Below are 22,576 nucleotides of genomic sequence, written 5' to 3' on the forward strand. Positions count from 1 at the left end.
TCCAGTGCATTTTGCTAAGTCAGGCCTAGGAACAAGGATCAGAGCATCATTTGTACTGTGCCAGTGGTAACAGATGAGAGAGTGGCTCTTCTGTTTTCTCCCATGGTTCTAAAGTCCATTTCTCATCTACACGTCACTGAAATATGATTTAAAAGATTACTATATAGAGCAGAATAGTTCCGGGGTGTGTGTGTGTGTGTAAGAAAAGGCAGGAAAAAAAGTAAATGCCTTCCCACATATTCCTAAATGTAAAATTATGATGGGGGGAGGGGGGTTGGTTCAGGAAAAAAAGGAAACTGCATACAGTAGCAAGTGTGTTATTGTACCAAGACTTTTGTGTGGGACCAAAACATTGGTGTCTGAAATTCCTGAGTCTCTTTGTGCTAACCAGCACACTTGGAGAGGTGAAATCAACACTTCTAGTAGCACCAGCAAGTGCCAGATCAGATATTAGGACAACAGGATCATCCTGCAAAGGAACTTCTATCCTTTGATAAATGTGTTTCAAAGAGAGGCTAAACACTCAAGGAGAGGTTCTGCGTCAGTCCAGATCCACATTTCTAGCCCTCCTTTCCACCAGAAGCAGGTGCAAATGGGCCAAGGTCCGAGGTACCAATATTCTACAGATAAAGACTGCTCAGATGGAATGAAGTAGTAAATCTTAGCTTTTCAAGGTCCACTGCATTATTAATGTCCTGTTAGATCTTGCCAGACACCTACCTAAAATGAAGTACCCATCTAGGTAGATTTTTCTAACCATTGACCTGCATTCTTAACTTTCACAGCCCTTTATTTCGTAGTTTGGTGACCCGTTGGGGGATCAAGCTTGTTCTGTAACAGCCCACTGAATGGGGAATTGTGGAGGAGCATTATGGCCTGTAGCCACCTATTACATAAGATGTCAAATTTCAAAAGCCAGACTTATTCTCAGTGTAATTCCATCAGCTTCAGTGGTTTGCACCAGGACTCAGGGGTTTTGAACCTTGTGGTAGAAATAATTTCCAGTCTCTGGCAAACAGTAAATTGTGTGAATTGTGTATTAAGATATTTAACAGATGCTTTGATTTTGACCAAAAGGTAGGATTTCCAAAGTTAAGTGGTTAAGCAGTTAATGCCAATGGAGGAGTGGGGTGTTGAGAGAGGTGCGGGTATTGTACATAGTTACTGGAAACCTAGCATTGTAAAGCTGCTATTTCTCATCCAGATCACATATTTCATAAGCATCAGGTTTCGTATGCAAGTGCTTTCACTCATCGTAAATGGTTCCGGCCAGTTAAGCCCTACCGCCCGTCTGGAAGCGCAGCATCGCTCATCCCTTGGCCCATGCCCGCGACTGAGGACGCAACGGAGCTTCCCGGGAGCAGAGAGTGGATCCCAAGGCACCAGAGCACACACCAGAGCTGGAAGGCTCACAGAAGGGAGAGCCGGTACCTTCAGAAGGTGCCTAATTCCACAGGGCAGCACGGCACGGCACTGCATGACAGCGCAGCACGGCTCGGGAGCAGCCCGCCGGAGGAAGCTGGGGGAGCGTGTCCCGGTGCAGGGTCCCGGTCCCGGCGCCTCATCCCCGCCTAGCCGTCAGCCCCCGGCCGTCCCCGACAGCTGCACGGAGCTCCTGCCGGCAGCCCGGGTCACGTGTGCGGGCCGTAATCCCGGAGAGGGGGTGTCGTTACCGGGGGAAGGGGGGCGGCGGGAGGAGGGGCTGCCGCCGATGAAGGCTGAAGCCGGGTGCGCGGCCGGCTGCGGGCGCCGGAACCGCGGGCACCTCTGCGGCCATGGCCTGGCCCTGCATCAGCCGCGTGTGCTGCCTGGCCCGCTTCTGGAGCCAGCTGGACAAGTCCGACCTCTCCGTGCCGCTCACCATCCACAACTACTCGGACATCGAGGAGCAGGAGGACGGGGCAGCCCAGCGCGCCGGGCCCCCACCGCGGAGCAGCGTCCGCCCGCCGGCCCCCCGTCCGCGGGACGCCGCCGCCGGGAAGCCGAGCGGCCGCAGGAAGAGCCGGGCGGTCGCTGCTGGGGAGCCCTTCGCGGCGGAGACCCAATACCGCCGGGACTTCAGAGCGTGGCCCCTCCCGAGGAAGGACGCCTTCCCCTGGGTCAGCGCCAGCAGCGGCGGTGGCGGCGGCGTGAGGGACGGGGCCGCCCCCCAGCCCGCCCCGGGCCGCTCCGCCTGCGCCCTGCCCGGCGGCGGCGGGAGGCCGGTGGCGGACGGCTACAGCGGCCCCGAGCAGCTCCGCCCGCGCTCGCAGGCGGACGGCGGCCACACAACCTCCTACAGGTATGCGGGCCCGGGAGGGACTACCCGCCCCGAGCCCCGGGGAGGGCTCCTGCCGCGTCCGGGGGATGCTCCACCGCAGCGCGGGGCGGGGATGCCGGCGAGGACCGCGGCGCGGGGGGAGCGGTAACTAAGGGGAGGAGGACGAGGTGGGTGGAAGACGGGACTCAACCTGTCGCCGAAGCCGCGTTCGCGTTTGGAAGCGCGGTTCTTCAAAGCGGCGCTTTGCCCGCAGTGGGTTTCTGAGCCCGGCCCGGCGAGGAGCGCCTGTGCGGCTTTGCAGCAGAGCCCGCCCCGGTGAGCCACCCTTGCCTTTCCCCTCCCCTGCCGTGGTTAAGGAGGAGAGGAGGCAGCCAGCTGGGGGGTGGGGGTGGGGGGTGTTGCGGCGCTTCACCCACCCGCTGCCGGGAGACACGGGGCTTGTGACAGCTGGAGATGCCCAGGACCTCAGCAGACACAGTTAGATACACTCCTGCAGCCCGTCAGTGCCATCATCTTTGTCCATTTAAAACTCCTGGAATGCCACACTCAACTTGAACCACACTGCTGCCTCAAAAATTAGTCAGATGCAAAGCCATAGGTAATCTAGTTTCAGAAGCATGACAGGATGGGTAATAGGAAAAATCGTGAAAAAACACCTTTCCCAAAGAGCTTTTAACAACAGATCAGTGACTGTTATGTCACTGATGCCTTGCATTCCCTGTCCTCAGTGTGACTGATTACAGACCCTTATTTTCTGATGGAAGCCGTCAGGTGGGATGAACCTAAATTCAGCCTTTACACTTATTGACACCAGCCATGAGAGAATAGGGGATTTCAGCTTCTACAAGGTTGCTGGTGAATGTTTTACCAGTTTCATGTTGCTATCACACACACCCTCGTTATGACATTTGGCTGGTTTTAATATACCTATGGGCTATATACATATACCACTGAGGTATATTAATAGAGCAATTATTTTTATTCCAATAGAACTTAGACACTTATTCTGTGCTATGTACCTAGGAAACATCTCATGGTTCATTATATTATTTATCACATCACTTTTAAAACTAACACACCGAGGGCCCTGGGACGGATTCAGTCCCGCAGAAAGCATGCCGCTCATCCCACTCTTCCCTACCCAGGCAGCTGCCCTGCCACTAGTGCAGTTAGCACACAGGGTAAGGGAAAGGGAAAGAGCAGTGTTTTAATTTATGCACCATTTTATCCTTTGTCACATACAAAATAAACCAGGTTGGAAAAGACCTTCGAGATCAAGTCCAACCTCTCACCCAACACCATCTAAACAACTAAACCATGGCACCAAGTGCCTCATCCAGTCTCTTCTTAAACACTTCCACGGATGGTGACTCCTCCACCTCCCTGGGCAGCCCATTCCAAGGGCCAATCATTCTTTCTCTGAAGAATTTCTTCCTAACATCCAGCGTAAACCTCCCCTAGCACAGCTTGAGACTGTGTCCTTTTGTTCTGCTCCTGGTTGCCTGGGAGAAGAGCCTGACCCCCCACCTGGCTACAAACTCCCTTCAGGTAGTCGTAGACAGCAATAAGGTCTCCCCTGAGCCTCCTCTTCTCCAGGCTAAACAACCCCAGCTCCCTCAGCTGCTCCTCATAGGGCTTGTGCTCCAAACCCCTCACCAGCTTTGTTGCCCTTCTCTGGACACATTCAAGCAACTCAACATCTTCCCTGAACTGAGGGGCCCAGAACTGGGCACAGTACTCAAGGTGTGGCCTAACCAGTGCTGAGAACAGGGGCAGAATGACCTCCCTGCTCCTGCTGGCCACACTATTCCCGATACTGGCCAGGATGCCATTTGCCTTCATGGCCACCTGGGCACACTACTGGCTCATGTTCAGCCTACTGTAAATCAGTGCTCCCAGGTCTCTCTCTGCCTCACATCTCACAGGACAATCACAGAGTGAAAGAAAATGCACTTTTAAATTTCCAATCAGCACAAGAAATACTTCTGCAGAGAAACTTACCTTGAACAAGACTAACAAGGCTCATCTTCAGAACCACATCCCTCTCCAGGCTCTTCTTGATGCTTCCTCTGCCTCTTCAGCCTGACCCCAGAGGAAGGGCTCATTAATCTGCTCTAGAGCTTCAGCTTCCTTACAGTTGCTCCAATGCTCAGCCAAGAGTCATTCCTCACCTTTCTTGTCCTTGACTTGTCTCTTGTTACACAGGGCTCTCAACTACTGCCATGGTAGAGCACATAATTTGCAGCTCATGGGACAAAGCACTGGCAGTGGTGAGATACCAACTTGCAATTTTAGAAAATGCAAGACTTTGAGGTAGTCAAGAAAGCCCTTGCTGTCAGGAGGAGGACAGAGGCACAACGGGTTATGCTGTTTGAAGGCCACATGGTGCAACCAACACAGACTGTGCAAGTCAAACCACCTTTCTCTTATTCCACAAGTTTCCACAGATTCCTTGAGTTATCACGCAGTACTACACTGCATATTTGAGAAGTCCCTGTACCAATGAATGCACCCTAAAAAAGTCACAGGAGTCACAACAAGCAGCAGGAGGAAAGTCCACAATAGCTTCAGTCATGCCAAAGCCCCAGGAGTGCTCCACTGGTCTGGGGAAGGAAGTCGCAACCCACAGGACACCCACCCTTTGCAAGCTGAGCACTGACAAGCAGAGGGAGTGAGGGGAAGGGTCTGTTATTGGGATAGCTGGAGGGTGCTGGGCTCAGAGGAGGAGGTCAGGTGTGAACTACATAATGCTTTTAGGAGATTCAGAAAAGGAAGAGGATATCCTGACAGAAATGCAGGCAGTGACTACTGCAGATAGGTTAGAGAGGAGAAAAGCTCTGAAAGATAAGTATTTTTGGTCAGACCCTCTCATTTTGTTTGAAGGGAAAACCTTGGGGAGAGAGACTCCCCGGTTTCTGCTTTTACAGGAGTATCAGCCCTTCCCTGCGGCTCAGTCCTGTGAGCCGGCTGAGTGGTCCTGAGGAGCAGGTTCAACGTGTGGGGAGCAACATCTGTTTTCAGAAGAAATGGGTGATTCTTTCCTTTGAGGGTGACAAAATGCTGGAAGAGGCTGTCCAGAGAGGTTTCAGAGTCTCCTTCTCTGGAAGGATTCAAAGCCCACCTCAGTGTGATCTTGGACAATCTGCTCTAGGTGACCCTGCTTTAGCAAGGGGGATCAGACTAAGTGATCTCCAGAGGTCCCTTCCAACCCCTACCATTCTGTGAGTTCTGTGTGCTACAGGTGCTTCAGTAGGTTCTGCACCCTACCAGGTCAGACATGCACCAGGCTCCCGCTGGTAGGATCAGCTCCTGCAGTGTGGATGCTGCCAGCCAGCAGCCTCCAGCTGCATATTGTGACTTTGTCAGGTCTCAGCAGCTGGCTGGGCTTAATGTGGAAGCAGAAAGATCTGAATGGAGGGTAAGACTGGTTTGAACAGAGCAGTTCAGAAAAGATGGCGCTGATACATGGTCTGCTCCAAGCTTATAGTGGCATGGCTGGTTTCTTGCTTCATTTTGTAAGGCAGTGGGAGTGCTCTAGGTTTTGTGGTTGGTTTGTTTTTGACTCAGAGATTTTGCCTGCATGGTTCTACAACAGCCTATTGAATGTTTGATTCCGTGGATCACCCAAGTGTAGCGGTGAGTCCACTGTAATGCTCAGCACCATTTGATCTGCTTTTGTGCATCAATGCAAGGCTCCCATGAGGTTTCATTCTGCAAGTTCCTGCTGCATCTTTCCCTCTGTGCTCTGAGCACAGAGGAAAATTCAGCTGCATACAAAAGTGACTCTATGTGGTGCAGCCAGGCAGCCTGACCTGGCATTTACCCAAACAAATGAACTCACCCCCAGCATCACTAACCAAGACAAAAGGATCAGTCCTATTCCTAGTGACTTCAGGGGGAGTCCTTGTTGGAGGAGCTATTGTACCTATGAGGAAGCAACAATATTTTTCATTTTGAAAGAATAACTCTCTATAAGAGGTGGAAGGACAGCACAGCTCCCTGCCCTCTAAACTATTACCCCATGTCCCCAACTCCTCTCTTCAGTCCTGGATTTCAAATGGAGTTCTGCAGAGTCTGAATGAAGTCAAACCAAAGCTGGGCTACATGGGGAGAGCTCAGGCACGCAGACCAAGGCAGATCAATACAAGCTGCACTTGAAAGGCTAAAATGGGATGTGCTCCAACTGTGGGAAGATCCCAGGGACTGCTGCAGAGGGATGCAGTAGATTACACCTTACTGGTGCTGGAGGAGGTGGAAGGCAGCACTGAGCAGCTCCCTCTGCACCTTCCCAAAGGTTTGTCCTTTGGGGTCCTGGAATTGGTTTCTCCCTCTCAGCAGTAAGTTGTGGGTACTGTCTACTTCTGGCCTTGCACACAATTAATTTCAGTGCTAGGCCTAGATTGCATTTAGCAGACACTTTAGGAATAGATAAGTGCTTTACTTAGCTCCCTTCCACAGTAGCTGAGAGAAGCTGATGCTGTCAGCAGGTATCTCCAATTGACTCTGTTCTCTGGATGTCATCTTCTTTCCTTGTAAGAAGGCATCCAGGGATGAAGGTACAACCGCTCTGCCAGGGCTGGTACTGCTGGGCAGAGAACCCTATTCAAGGCTCAGTTGCACTTTAAAGTCACTTCAGACATCAGTTTCCCCTTCAGTAACCTGCCAACTTCTGGAAAATATTTCAAATGTGTAAGTGAAGATGGTGCTGTGAGTGATTGTTTTGCCTCTTCTTCCCTCACCCGTCACCTTTGCATGTATTAGCACTCAGGGAAGGGGGGGGTTGACAACAAATTTCTGCACACAAGCATAATGCCAGCTCTGAGCAGAGCCTAATCCCTGTTCTATAGGTGTTTTGAGTAGGTGTGAGAGTTGAGAGCCCCCAGCTTGCTTGCAGGAGGGAGGCACAGCAGTAAAGCAGACCAGCCTGGGAACCTTGAGATCAGCAGGGTTTCCTGCTCACCCAGAGCAAGACATTTTGATCTGATGAAAAGAGAATGTGTAAAGAGCTGGGGTCATTAAAAGGAAAGAGCCTGATGTGCCATTGCTAGTGATTTTGGGAATAGCAGGGTGGAAGATCCCTCAGCAAACTGAACTCCCAACTTCTTGTGTGAGTACCCAGCATGTGCCTTTTGTTGCACTGTGACTGTGAAGCATCCCCTCAGCAGGGAGATGCCACAGTGTGAAGGGGAATGGCACTTCTCTCCATAACTGGATTCAGTCACAGAGCATGTTGCTATTCACCCACTGGACAGAACATTCCTGAGAATACCTGTCCTCTTTTTCAGCAGTGTGTGGGCTCACACCTGAGCTGGCAGGGGTACTAGTACTATGGATGAGGAGCTCCAGCTTTGATCCAGCAAGATATTTAAACACATGCTTATCCTTAATAATGGGAATTAAGCTTTTATAATCAAGGCTTACAGTTATCTTTACATTCCTAAATATCTTGCTATTTGGGGAAATTAATGCTGAAGCCCCTGATTTTTACGCTATGTAAGAAGTAAGCTTGTGTGGTGCAGGCGTTGGGGTGGATCCAGAGAGACTCACTGTGTGCTGCTGAGCCAGGCTGAGAGGAGGGAGGGCTTGAAGGGGCACACAGCCGTGGGAGGAGAGAGCGAGGGTGGCTGGAAATAGTGGCTCAAGAGAGGATGTGTGCTGTGCAAAGTATGCTGCAGAACTCAAATTAGGAAGATTCAAAGCTGTTGCATAAAGGTAGGAGGAATTTCCTCCACTTCAAGCACACTCAGCTGCAGCAACAGAACCCATCATTCCTCAGTCATGGTCTGAAGTCTGCAAGTGCTGGGTTCTGCACATTGGCCACAACAACCCCATGCAGAGCTACAGGCTGGGGTCAGAGTGGCTGGAGAGCAGCCAGGTGGAGAGGGACCTGGGGGTGCTGGTTGATGGTAGGCTGAATATGAGCCTGCAGTGTGCCCAGGCAGCCAGGAAGGCCAATGGCATCCTGGCCTGCATCAGGAACAGTGTGGCCAGCAGGAGCAGGGAGATCATTGTGTGTGCCCCTGTACACTGCACTGGTTAGGCCACACCTCGAGTACTGTGTCCAGTTCTGGGCTCCTCAGTTTAGGAAGGAGGTTGACTTGCTGGAGCGTGTCCAGAGAAGGGCAGCAAAGTTGGTGAGGGGCTTGGAACACAAGCCCTATGAGGAGAGACTGAGGGAGCTGGGGTTGCTTAGCCTGGAGAAGAGGAGACTCAGGAGTGACCTTATTGCTGTCTACAACTACCTGAAGGGAGGTTGTAGTCAGGCAGGGGTTGGTCTCTTCTCCCAGGCAACCAGTACCAGAACAAGAGGACACAGTCTCAGGCTGTGCCAGGGGAGGTTTAGGCTGGAGGTTAGGAGGAAGTTTTACACAGAGAGAGTGATTGCCCATTGGAATGGGCTGCCCGAGGAGGTGGTGGGGTCACTGTCGCTGGGGGTGTTCAGGGCGAGGCTTGACAGGATGCTTGGTTCCATGGTTTAGTTGATTGGGTGGTGTTGGATGATAGGTTGGACACGATGATCTTGAAGGTCTCTTCCAACCTGGTCTATTCTATTCTATTCTATTCTATTCTATTCTATTCTATTCTATTCTATTCTATTCTATTCTATAAAGCCAAGGCACAACCTGTACCTGGTTCCTGCTCGACAGCCCTCATACAGCTGGTTCTGCTCACCTGGGAATATGGCACACAACCACCAGCTCACAGAAACAGCTCTCTCCAAAGCTGGGCCTCAGAGTAACCCCGTGGTAATTAATGGTCCAAAGCTTTTGGTTCACACATACAGACAAGCTGTACTCCCGCTTGCCCTGCTTCCCATCACCACTGGGGGATTAAACTGTCCCAGCAGGCCACTAACCTCCTGCTCTCCACACTGCATCAATCCAAACCTTCCCATCCAGACACATTCTGACAAAAAAAAAAGACATTACTTCCTCCAGTCTCTGCTAATTAATTATGATAAAGAGCAAACAAACAGTCAACAATGCACTTGTGTGATCAAGCAGTTTCACAGGGTAACAGGGCAACCACCTGTAAAAAGCTGCTGCTTATTCCTTGCTGGAGTGACTTGGAGGTAAATAAACAGCAGTTCACAAAAAACAGCCCTTCCCTTTTGATACCTTCTGCTTTAAAGCCTATGTACAACTCAGGAGGTCTTTTTCTTTCAACAGCCCCAGCACTTTAGTACTTATTAAGTACCACTGGGCAACTGCTATTTGTGCAGATCAAAAATCTCACCTCTAGGTTGTAACAATGGAGAACAAAACAGAATCTGCAGAGAGCCTGGACATTGGGTTATAGTCCAGGAGGCTATTTCCCCTCCACTGCAGGTCCTCAAAGTCCCAAAATAACCTGACAACTGCTGCTGTCTAGGGCCAAGGGTAGGAGGAAGGGGGTACAGCAGAAAGAACAAAGATGACTGTCTCCAGCAAAAGCAGTCGACATCTCTTACGCTTATCCCCAGCAGCACCTGGCTGTTACACCACACAAGGTTCCCCCCTTCTCCATGCCATTTCTGTGATTCCTTCTCTCACCATGCTGTGCTCTTGCTATTGGTGTGATCTTGGACAAGACACCACCTACAGTGATGGGGAAGGGAGAAAGAGGCAGTACACTGGCTGAGCTTCCTCAAGCAAAAGGAGCAAATGTTGCACCAGGGAAAACAAGGGGGAGGAAGACAGTCACTAAATCTTGACACCTGACATTTTAAACTAAGTAACATTAAACCCAGGTCATTTCCTCTTCCACAGGTTTGAGTAGCTCAGGCATTTTGGCTCCACTCATGACTTAAAGACTGATTTCTAGTCAAGTCACCAAATTGGTATTTGGGGCTTGTAGTCCTTCTGACTTGGCTGTACAGCTGGAATGTGTGCATGGGTCCTTCAAGCTGAAAGGCAGAGTGAATTTAGTTACACTTTCTAGACCAGAGGTTGTAATTTTCATTTCTTGTTTTGTTTCAAGTATTTCAGATCAGTTGTCTCTGTTTTGCCCATCCCTTCCCTGGGGCTCAGAGTCCTGAGTTTCCAGGGGAAATTCCCAGTTCCAAATAACTGCTGCTATGGGTCTGAGCCATAACTGTATCTGCTCTCACACTGCTGTTTCTGTGGGTGAAGGCAGAGCATTTCCTCACTGCATGTAGGTGCCTCAAAAATAGTTTTGGCTGCCCAGGCTGAATGGAGAACAGTTTGACTTCCAGCCAAAATGAGGGACCTGTGATCCAAAAGGGCTATGTTTGGGGGCCTGCCAAATCAGCAAATGATCTGCTTCAAAGCAGTGAGACAGAGCTGGCTGCAGAGTCAGGCAGCACAGTCATTCATTGAAAGCTGGGGACACACTCCATTGCAGCATAGTGCAGCAGGGAGATCAGCCAGCATGAGAATGAATGCTTAGGAATCAATGGCACCAGCATCCTTGAGGCAGCCAGCTTTATGTGGGGCAGCAGGTTCCAGTTCCTGGAAGCTGCTGGGATGTAATTGATGGCTTTTACCAGAGCAGCTCTCTGTCCTCCCTCTGGCTGCACAGCAGAACAGAGCTCAGATTTTACTCTGCATTTACACATGCCTGGGATTCCCTGCTGAAAGGTCACCTTCTTGGGGCATCACTGGGCCAAAATTACCTTTCTGCACAGGTGTTTCCTTATCCTGAGATGCTAAAATAGCAGGAACTGCACCACCAGCACTGGGAGAGCTGTACAGGCACTTAACTGCTGCCTGGAGAAGCTTGAAGAGCAAGATGCAGAGAAGGCAGAAGGTGGCAGCTCAGAACAGCGAGAGCAAGCCGATTATAGACAAGATTTGCAGTGCACACAGACAGCCCTGACAGGGGCCTGGTTTTGCTTTCCAATGGTAGGAAGCTCTTCCATGGAGCAATTTCCGTTACTGAGTGGATTCAAGAGCTCATTCCACCTCCACTCAAGCTGGCAAAGTGCTGTCAGCCCCCGTTGCAGGCTCCTGCCCATTTCCTTGTGCCTGTACTCATCCATCCTGGCAGGAGGCCAGTGCCAGCAGCTAACTTAGTCAAGAAACAGTTACTTAATATTTTGGGATTAATTTTGTTAGCATGCTGGTTTCTCACTGGCTTAGATACAGGCCAGGGTTGTACCCTGCATCTACCAATAAAAGTGGCAGCATTTTAAGGCTGAGTCTATGTTTAGAAATCAAGCATAAAGTGGATATTTTGGTAATATCCTAAAAGGATCAAGACCAAATTACATGTTCTAAAAGAATATCCCACACTTATACACTTTAAATAAGGTTTTTAAAAGAGGAGTTTGCAGCTACTATCAAAATAGCAAATGGCATGCTTGAGAAAAGTGAAAATCAGAAAGCCTGTGATCAAAGCTAACTTGGCACATTAAAATACAGCCTGTTTCCCTAACCTGGGCATGACTCAGGACTCAGTCCTACTCCTTCATCCTATGTATAAGCAGCTAGTAAAATGCAATTATTCTTTAAGTGTGCCAGGGTATAAACATAAAGTTGTCACATCTTGGTTAGTCACCTCTCCTTTTGCTACAGAAGCTGCCTGAACTGGTTGCCAGAGATACGTACACAAACAGAGCAGAATTCTGTTTTCTCCTGAGAGCAAACAAGCCAGCTCAGCTGGCTGCTACTGCATCAGCCAGAAAGTTCTAATGGAGAGGGCTTTAGTGAAGCCTGCTTGTGACAAGAGGTGCAGAGAAACAGAGGGTAGGCTGCAGAGGGAAGCTGGCAGACAACCTAAGCCAGAACCTGCCACACTGTTCTTCAGTGCTCTCAAAACATTGGCTCCCCCTTTCTCAGTGTGGTCTGTGCCCCCATTTCTCACATGTCACTGCTCCAAGAGTAAGCCAGCTAAGTGCTGCATTCTCAGACATCATCATGTGAAGTCCAAGCACTTGCCCCTGTCTGAAGGAAAATCATGAGTAGAAGCATCTGCCAGCTGGGATGGTGCCTCCCTTCAGATGCATTTCAGATGGAATTGCCACAGAGCACATGGGCAAATGTGCTTACTGTGGACAGCACTAAAGCAAAGTAAGGGAGAATCAGCAGCCCCCCTCCACACATGTGAGAGCTAGGCACTTGCAGCCCCAGACCAAGGTGTTTTACAATGTAAGTGACCAAGGAGCTATCAAGCCAACAGTCAGCTTGACTTTTTCTTCTTCAGGGCAAAAACACCAAGCACTTCCAGGAGAAAGCACATTTCACCAGGAATAAAAGAAGAGTGAAGTCAGGGCAGCCAGTTGTCCCAGTTCTGCCCTGTTGCATCTTCTCACCCTGGACTTTCTGAGAGAGGTTCAGTTCTTTTGTCCTCAGTATGCAATCTTACAAGCTAATTGTAACCAGCCCAGCCTTCTGACTTTGCAACTGCTCAGAGCAGAAGTAACCCCATGAGTATGTGGTGCTTTATGGGTTATTCTGTCTTCATATTCTTATTCCAGGCAAGAGTATCGCCCATGGACTGGAGCAAAACCATCAAAGCCTATAAAGACAAAGCAAGGCTTTATTATTCCAGAAGACCATTTTGTTCAAGAGACAAGCTACAAAGCAGATTTTAAGGTAACTAATGTTTTTTTTAAATCCCAAAGTCAGTGTGAGTAAAGCCCAAAGTACTCTTCAGGAACTACTCATACTTGATCAGTGTGGTGCACATAGAATAAAGCTCCTTGACCACACTCTCACCACTGTCCTTTAGGTAATGTGGCCATCCCTTCAGAATGCCATACTGTAACTTTCCATAATTCAACCTGAGGCCAAGATTTTAAACTGCACCACAGCTGGGAAGTTCAAGATGTGTGATTCCCTCAGTGGATAAGGATACCTTATCTACAAGGTGTGTGTCAGTCCCTCTCTCTGCGTGAGGTGCACTCAGCACCCTGGTCACACAGAGCAGTCAGTGTGCATAAGCATTAGGGCTGTAGGAGTAGATTCAGCCTCTGATGCTAAAGTCAATCACACACACACGTTTGCATGGGAACATTTGTAGATCCTGCTCCCTAAAGAGCAGCACCCACCCACACAGGACAAAACTTAAGAGCAGAAGCTGCCCTGCTACCAGCAGCAAAGAGGACATAGCTGTGGTGAGCAGCTGAACCACACAGTTCTTGGGCCTCTGAGACTTCCTTGGGATTTTCCTGCAAGTTTCTACAGCTGTCTACAGCAGCCTAAGATCATTTTCTTGTTGGTGAAATACATCTAAGTGTTACTGAAAATCCCACAAAGAAACATTCTTCTCTCTGTACTCAGTATTTTCCCTGGTGGGACCCCATGTGCTCCCTGTCCCCGTGAGGAAGGAAAGTGCACACCAGCAAGGCTCTGGTTTAGCTGCTTTTTGCATTAGACCACCAAAGAAACAGCACTTCACAACCAACTGCAAAAGCCATTTACGAGCTGCACCGAGTGACTCGGAAAGCAGAGACAGGTCTGCGGCCAAAGTCCCCAGATGCAGCACGCTGTGCTGTTAGAGGCAATAGCAGCCACTCCAGGGCCACATGTAAAAAGTAAATCTTTGCCTTGGAGGAGACCAGGAAGAAGTGTTTAATCAGCAGCCAGCCAAGTGCCTCCTCCGCAGAGGATTGCTGGCACACTGCTGCAACAAGGCACACGGTGGTATATCCGGCTCTGCTGAAAGTGGGACAGTGACCTCAGGCAAAACAGAATTTGCAGACCTCACCAAAACTTCCTCCTTGCTCTGAACAGTCTGGGCGGCTTACTGAGGTGCAGCAGTGCAGACAAAGTATTTAACTAACCCTTAAACCTTATATTTTGACCCTGGAGGGGCAAAAATACAGCCTCTTTCCTATTTGGCAGATAGGATGGAAAGGAGAGAGTCCTAGATGAACCCCCTCAGAGTCCCTATCCCATTTCTAGAGGAAGGGAAGGAGAAGACTGGAATCCTGAATACAAATGCACAGCACCAAGGGCACCACACTGAGCCATGTAAGCAGTGATCCCATTTCCTGGAGCCCCAAGGCACCATCATGGCCTCTCTTACAGACAGATTGGGAAGGGTGTTGTCTGGAATTAAGATGAATAGAATAGAATAGAATAGAATAGACCAGACCAGATTGGAAGAGACCTTCAAGATCATCGTGTCCAACCTATTATCCAACCCCACCTAATCGACTAAACCGTGCAACCAAGCACCCTATCAAGTCTCCTCCTGAACACCTCCCCTGATGATGACTCCACCACCTCCCCTGAGGTACCACCTGTTCAAAGAGAAGTCAGACTCTCCCTGATTTACACTTGGCCATTTGGATTTTCTCTGTTGCCTGAAGTCCACAGCTTTGCTAGAGACCTGAGAGTCAGGTTTACATTGTGTCCTGACAGCCTGTGTAGGACTCAGACTGCTTGTCTGAGCTGTACACAGGCTGTTTGTGACACTCCTCTAGTTCCTTAGCGTGTCAGATGCATCCCCAGAGGAATGGAAAAATCAGAATGATGCGACAACAACCAGATCGATAACTTTCCCTATCCTCTCTTTGCCTGTGGTCTTGCTCTTTAGCTGCTTGGATGGCGCCATCAGAACAGTCAGCACCCAGCAAAGCTTTCCACCCTTTCATGTTTTATTGACAGATTTCACTCAGTGTCCTGAACTGGATGCACAGCTAAGGCCAGTCCCATTTCAGATCCTTTGGGTTTTAAGCATTAGGAAAGATGTAAGCATGCAGAGGTCCTTCACACTTCAGTACAACCACAACAGCTATACATTGCATGAAAGTCTGATTCCATGAACAACAGAGAACACAACCTCTGTTATCTTTGCCTTTCCTCCAGGCCTGAGGAGTTCACATCCATATCAAAGTCCTTGCAGTTTCATAGCCTGTCATAGCCAGTAACCAGTTTTTCTTCTCTGAGTATTCCAGGTCTGTGCCTCTGTTCACAGCACACATAGCTTATGGCTTCATAAAGCATTACAGTGGAAGATTTTGATGGGGCCTAGAGGACAGTCCAAAAAGTTAAGGGCCAGACAGACACTACTGTAATTCCTTTCACTTAAATCCAGCAGCAGTCCAGCAGTGAATCTGTTGTGATGTTTGTAGAGTATGTGTCAGTGTGGTTTTGTGAAGAGACCTGTTCTCTGGCACCTGCGCAGGCCTGCCCAGGTCACCCCCCCATCAGACCACACACCTCAAGGGCTGGCTTACAATCAGCGGTCCATCACACCTGCACTCAAATCACCCTGTGTGCTGAAGCCAGACTCATCAACACCTAGCCAGGAGCTAAGGCCTGTTGGGTAGTGGCCAGTTATGGGGAGAGCAAATAGGTGGTCACAACACTCCAGACCCCTCAGACTCTCCAAACAGTCACACTCTGTGTCACACTAACTTTTTTCTCCCCTCTCACCTCCCTAGATCCCAGAGGTGAAGACCAGGTTCTCCCCCAACCCTTCTGCTGTTTTCCAGGCACCATCAAGGATCCTCAACATGTGAACGCGGACCCTCCTCACACCCAGGCAGCTTAAACACAGCGTTTCTGTTAGGATGTATCACTATGCAATTTTCAGGAGGAGTGTTAAGATCAAAGAACTGGTATTATCAAAAGCAGCTCCAGTGATTAATGGTATGCACGCACCCTTTCTGTTAACACAACAAACCACCAAGCGCTCGGTTCAGAGCTGGCAAAACACGCTGCGAGGAGTGACCTAGTTTTTGACAGGAGCAGGTTCATTACTATGCCAGCTGGCGTCTCATTAGGAGATTGACTTTGGGCAGTAAAGGCAGCATTGCAGGCAACAGCTCTGTGCTTAACTACACAGGGAAAACAATCACGAGTGGGATGGCTAATTAAAACCAAAAAAGAGTTTTATTTAGCAGCACACTCTAAATAGGCCAGTAACAGACAGGGAGTGTCCAGCTGACTTCTGAGCTTCTTAAGCGGGGTTAGGAAATAGACCTCACCTGGCGTCACCAGAAATCAGACCCACCCAGGGGGCTGCTCTGAACTTCCAACAGAGGAACTCATCATTGAACTCTAAAATAAATCTGGCACATGCAGTTTCTCGGGGCTGGAAAAATTGATATTTCCAAAACTGGTGGGCAGATGGAGGAGCAAGAGGGGACTGAGCTTTGGGAGACAGCCCTGACAGCAGTGCAGCAGCCTGGTTCAGAGAGGATTGCATGGACACAGTCAGGCACCTACCAGGCTCCAGAGGATCTAAGATGCTTATGTAATTTGTACAGCTGTTAGGGTGAGTGTAAATATTGTATATGGATTTTACCTAGAGCAATTTGTGATCCTTTAATGAAAAGGATATGCTTATACTTTTAATAAATGCTAACTCTTTGCATATGCAAGGTGGAAAAATATTGCCTTGGAATTCCTAAATTATTGCCTGTATATTGATAATGCTAATGCTAAGAACAACCAGAAGTGAATGTTACTTAGAAACTCTTCTTAAAGAAAAATGTAATGCAGAATGTAAAACATCCTTCATTTTGAAGACAGGCCATTTTGTCATTGTTCTGAAGCTGATTTTTTTAGATTGGTGTGCATTTAACTCTTGCTGAGGTACATGTGTTTTAAGAAACCATTTTTTACCCTTTGTTCATCATGGCTGTAGTGGGTTTACAGTTTCTATCTCAACAACTTATGCAATATAATTAGCCTACTGCTTATTTCATGGGTTTACCAATTATTGAGGGGGGGGAAGGAATTGAACTTTCATTTTATATGTTTGCAACACACAGATGTGTTGGCTAGAACAAAAGGAAACTATTCTGAGACTTAACAGTGATGGGATATTCATTCATCTGTAATGAAACAGACTTCAACGCAGGGGGATTTTTTTTCTTAACCTTCCTGCTAGCCGAAGTTTATGGCAGATTTAATGAACTCTGGGGACTCTGCAAGGACATCTGCATTGCTGGTGATTCCCCATCAGAACAATTTTGTAACTGTTGGCATGTGGATTGTATTTGGAATACGTGCAGATATCCTCTTCTCACTGCATCGTGTGAGAATGTAGTGGTGCCCCCTCTGTTGGCTCTGCTAGCAAGGCCAAACACAGCTGTGAGACTAGGTAACATCTGCAGTAAGCTGTGCATTGTAGGGACAAGGGATGGCACTTCCCCATTCATCCTTGGACCCAGAGGAACCTACAGTAATACCAGTGCTTGCCAAAATAATTTTTCAGGAGATTAATTTTTCAGGAGATTAATTTGAAACACTCAACCTGTACTAAAGGTTTTGCATGTTAGATGTTTCTAAGAATTCAACCTGCTTGTTTAAGCTCTTTATAATGTTTTTAACAGTTTTGTTCAAACAATGCAAGTTCCTTTTGATCCTGGATTTTATTAACAGGGGGGGGAAAAAAAAGAGAGAGAGAAAGAGAAACACAGGATAAATTGCCTAATCAGTTGCTGTTCTTAATTTACTGTATTTCTTTAAAAAAACCCAAACCAAACCAAAACAACCCAGTTATAAACAAACTGGGAATATATTAAGCTTGTATTTTATCAAATGGAGTGGATTTAATTTAATAAATTAAAATGTATTTTGGCTATTGGTTCTTTCCCCTTTTTTGTGTGTGTGTGTTTGGTTTTGTTTGTTTTGTTGTTGTTGCAAGGCATAAACCTTGGGTATTCAATCTTGCAGGACAATTTGTCACTGCATTTCTCTCTTGCACATCCCTGCACACGCAGGACAGCAGGGCACACAGGACACCAAGCAAGGTGTCAGGGAGATGCCTGACTACATTCACAGCCAGCAGCACTCAGTTCCTTACTCCTCAGGCTTATCTGCAGGCACAGACCCCCAGCAAGAATGGCTTCCAAGGCACATTTCAAGCTGTGGCCAGACTGCTGATTTGCAAGTACAACTGTTTTCCAAAGGAAAGCTGTTGCTCTGCAGAATTCATAATCACTTATGGGATTTTCCCCAGCCATTTTTTCAAAGGGAAAGAAAACTATTCAGCAAGCAGTCTGTCAATATGATGGGGAAAATGGGGTGAATTGATTATACCCATTTGCTATATACACTATTAGAGAGGCAGAGGCTTGATCTACTCTGCTGCAGGTGCCATGCTCTCAAGACCCTCTTTCAGCAGTGCCCACAGTGTGCCCAGTTAACAGAAAGGGACAAGCGACTTGAGTTTCACCTCAGTTTCTCGCTGCCATCTCACACAGGTCATGGGAGAATGGTGCTAGCTTTGAATTTGAACAGAGACCATTGCTTTATAGTTGCTCCCAAGAACATTTTAGTGAGAAAAGGTGCTGAAGGTACAACCAGCTTCCCTAGATAATGCAATGCCAACTCTTCTAGCCATGCCTCGGAAGACTTCCAGGAGAAAGCTGAAGGTTCGTGATCTGTTGCCTGGTTCCAACTACAGGAAGGATGAATGACCTCTCCATGGAGGTGTTCAAGGCCAGGGTGGATGAAGCCTTGAGCAACCTGGAGCAACCTGGTCTGGTGGAAGATGTCCCTGCCCATGGCAGGGGTGGGGCTGGAGCTACATGATCCTTAAGGTCCCTTCCAACCCAAACCATTCAAGAACCTATAAAAACTGAGCAGGTACTTACCACTGCAAGGGACAGCATGGTGCAACTGGCTGCTGGTGTTTACATCATACCTGATTGTGCATGGAAAGGGCCTGCCTCAGGTCAGTATGAATGGTACCACACCAAGTTCCTCTGAAGAGGGCAAATCCACACAGGTTTTGCAGGCTCCATGGAGCCACAAGGCCTGGCCTGCTTCCAACACTTCTCTCACAGCAGTATTTGTCTTCCCAGTTGCTCTGGGTTCACATCCAAGTCCATCAAGGCCTTCCAAGTGTGAATCACACTGCAAACAAAGGTTATTTGACACATAAAGAAAGGCTCTTTTAAAGGAAGGTTTTACAACTGAAGCATTATCATTACTACCTAGAGGGTGACACTGAATGTGCTTGTTTCATTCCATCTTGCTGACACCTGGCCTGCTGGGATGCTAAGAGGGAGTTTTGTGCCAACTGCATCCACTCTGCTAGGGAGCTGTGAACACTAGCGCTTCCACACATTCAGATGAAGCTCTAGTGTGGGAAATACTCCATTAGTCAGGACATTTCCCATTACCTGAACTTGGAAAGTTTACAAGCAGCACAGAAATTATTTGCCTGCTTTCATAAACTGCATATTTGTCTTTGCATTGCACTAATTTCTCTAGAGGATGAACAACCAGATGCAAGCTCATCACCTCTGCCTTATCCATAGTGATTTTTCTCTACCTTGGCCACTGCAGTAACATACAATCCTGAGGACCAACCTGGTTTTCCACAAATGTTGGTACCATGCAGTCCAGAGAGGCTGTGTTTTCTGTAAGGGCAGAGATGGCACAGAGGGATGGACCATCCCTTTTTCCTGGTGTCACAGGCTTTGGTGTTATCAAGACTGCATCCTGGAATCCAGACACACCACAGCTCCTGCACTGGCTCTGTGTGCAAATAGCTTCATTTCCAAAGCAGATGATCCAGTGCCTTCTGGGCATGCTGCACCTGACCATCATGTTAGGCAGTGGAAGTGTTTGTCCTATACACAGCACTGGTGAGGTTACATCTTGAATACTGTATTTAGTTTTGGTTCCCTCTCTACAAGAAGGATGTTGAAGTGCTGAAGCATGTCCAAAGGGCAACAAATCTAGTCGAGGATCTAGAGAATAAGTCTCATGAGGAGTGGCTGAGGGAACTGGGCATTGTTTAGCCTGGAGGAAAGGAGGCTGAGGGGAGACCTTCTCACTCTCCAAGACTATACAAAAGGAGGTTGGAGAGAGGTGGTGACAGGGGAGGTTTAGGTTGAGCATTTGGAAAAAAATTCACAGAAAGGGTTGTGAAGCCTTGGACCAGGCTGCCCAGGGACATGGTGGTCACCATCCCTGAAGAGATTGAAAAGACATGTAGATGTGGTACTTAGGAACATGGTTTAGAAGTGGCTTGGCCATGCTGGGTTAATGGTTTGACTCAACGATCTTAAAAGCCTTTTCCAACCTAAATGATTTTGTAATTCTAGAGGAAGCCAGGAGGGAGGCAGCAGGAGGTCAGACTTAGGGGCCCAGCCCACCAAAGTCCAGTCAGCCTTCCTTGGCTGCATCATCATTGGTTTGGCCCTGGCAGCATAAAGGCATTGCAGTGTGCTCATTCAGGAGGCACTTTGATGGGATTTAGTACAAACAAGAACAAGTTTTGCAGTATTTTGCAGCAATGGAGCATTCCATCTGCTCACAGCCACCTATGATTCCTCACCACGGCCTGGGGGCAGAGGAGTTAGCTGTTCTTACATTTTTCCGCTACATTTTGTAGTGCGTTTCAGGGGTGGCAGTGGGGCTGTGGGGTCTCCCCGAGGTGAGGCTGGGGCCGGCGGGGCTGTGGGGTCTCCCTGAGGTGAGGCTGGGGCCGGCGAGGCTGTGGGGTCTCTCTGAGGTGAGGCTGGGGCCGGCGGGGCTGTGGGGTCTCCCCGAGGTGAGGCTGGGGCCGGCGGGGCTGTGGGGTCTCTCTGAGGTGAGGCTGAGGCCGGCGGGGCTGTGGGGTCTCTGAGGTGAGGCTGGGGCCGGCAGGGCTGTGGGGTCTCCCCGAGGTGAGGCTGGGGCCGGCAGGGCTGTGGGGTCTCTCTGAGGTGAGGCTGAGGCCGGCGGGGCTGTGGGGTCTCTCAGAGGTGAGGCTGGGGCCGGCAAGGCTGTGGGGTCTCCCTGAGGTGAGGCTGGGGCCGGCGGGGCTGTGGGGTCTCTCTGAGGTGAGGCTGGGGCCGGCGGGGCTGTGGGGTCTCCTCGAGGTGAGGCTGGGGCCGGTGGGGCTGTGGGGTCTCCCCGAGGTGAGGCTGGGGCCGGCGGGGCTGTGGGGTCTCCCTGAGGTGAGGCTGGGGCCGGCGGGACTGTGGGGTCTCCCCGAGGTGAGGCTGGGGCTGGCAGGGCTGTGGGGTCTCTCAGAGGTGAGGCTGGGGCCGGCGGGGCTGTGGGGTCTCTCTGAGGTGAGGCTGAGGCCGGCGGGGCTGTGGGGTCTCTCAGAGGTGAGGCTGGGGCCGGCAAGGCTGTGGGGTCTCCCTGAGGTGAGGCTGGGGCCGGCGGGGCTGTGGGGTCTCCCTGAGGTGAGGCTGGGGCCGGCGGGACTGTGGGGTCTCCCCGAGGTGAGGCTGGGGCTGGCAGGGCTGTGGGGTCTCTCAGAGGTGAGGCTGGGGCCGGCGGGACTGTGGGGTCTCCCCGAGGTGAGGCTGGGGCTGGCAGGGCTGTGGGGTCTCTCTGAGGTGAGGCTGAGGCCGGCGGGGCTGTGGGGTCTCTCAGAGGTGAGGCTGGGGCCGGCAAGGCTGTGGGGTCTCCCTGAGGTGAGGCTGGGGCCGGCGGGGCTGTGGGGTCTCCCTGAGGTGAGGCTGGGGCCGGCGGGACTGTGGGGTCTCCCCGAGGTGAGGCTGGGGCTGGCAGGGCTGTGGGGTCTCTCAGAGGTGAGGCTGGGGCCGGCGGGGCTGTGGGGTCTCTCTGAGGTGAGGCTGAGGCCGGCGGGGCTGTGGGGTCTCTCTGAAGTGAGGCTGGGGCCGGCAAGGCTGTGGGGTCTCTCTGAGGTGAGGCTGGGGCCGGCAAGGCTGTGGGGTCTCTCAGAGGTGAGGCTGGGGCCGGCAAGGCTGTGGGGTCTCCCTGAGGTGAGGCTGGGGCCGGCGGGGCTGTGGGGTCTCTCTGAGGTGAGGCTGGGGCCGGCGGGGCTGTGGGGTCTCCTCGAGGTGAGGCTGGGGCCGGTGGGGCTGTGGGGTCTCCCCGAGGTGAGGCTGGGGCCGGCGGGGCTGTGGGGTCTCCCCAAGGTGAGGCGGGGGCCGGCGGGGCTGTGGGGTCTCCCCGAGGTGAGGCTGGGGCCGGCGGGGCTGTGGGGTCTCCCCGAGGTGAGGCTGGGGCCGGCGGGGCTGTGGGGTCTCCCCAAGGTGAGGCGGGGGCCGGCGGGGCTGTGGGGTCTCCCCAAGGTGAGGCGGGGGCCGGCGGGGCTGTGGGGTCTCCCCAAGGTGAGGCTGGGGCCGGCGGGGCTGTGGGGTCTCCCCAAGGTGAGGCTGGGGCCAGCGGGGCTGTGGGGTCTCCCCAAGGTGAGGCTGGGGCTGGTGGGGCTGTGGGGTCTCTGAGGTGAGGCTGGGGCCGGTGACTGGGGCTGCCTGTGCCAGGCATAGCTGGTTCCAACTGCCCCAGAGTACCTGAAGAAGCCATACTCCTGAGTCAGCATGACCCTGTAACAGCATGGGGCCTGTAAGAAAAATGGGGCCAATCTTTTGAGCAGGGCCTGTTGTGAGAAAACAAGGGATGATGGTTTTGAACTGAAAGAAAGGTTAGTTAGAGTAGATACAAGGAAAAGGCAACAAAGCTGGGGAGGGGTTTGGAGAACAAGCCCTATGAGGAGGGG

General features: G+C 50.5%; 1 protein-coding gene across 2 annotated transcripts; it reads left to right on the top strand.

The window, feature by feature from the left end:
* The first annotated feature begins 1,602 nt into the window (after positions 1 to 1,602).
* On the top strand, positions 1,603 to 17,736 carry MAP6D1 (MAP6 domain containing 1). Of its 2 annotated transcripts, none has more exons than XM_054166539.1 (3): positions 1,603 to 2,281; positions 12,678 to 12,795; positions 15,645 to 17,736. In XM_054166539.1, the coding sequence occupies exons 1-3, from the start codon at positions 1,776 to 1,778 to the stop codon at positions 15,669 to 15,671; spliced, it is 651 nt and encodes a 216-aa protein (XP_054022514.1). In that variant the 5' UTR covers positions 1,603 to 1,775; the 3' UTR covers positions 15,672 to 17,736. The 2 variants fall into 2 exon arrangements, with proteins under 2 accessions (XP_054022514.1, XP_054022513.1); XM_054166538.1 differs by having other exon boundaries at positions 1,608 to 2,281; positions 15,594 to 17,736.
* The last annotated feature ends 4,840 nt before the right edge of the window (positions 17,737 to 22,576 follow it).

Source organism: Dryobates pubescens, chromosome 13 (assembly GCF_014839835.1).
Source record: "Dryobates pubescens isolate bDryPub1 chromosome 13, bDryPub1.pri, whole genome shotgun sequence".
NCBI lineage: Eukaryota > Metazoa > Chordata > Aves > Piciformes > Picidae > Dryobates > Dryobates pubescens.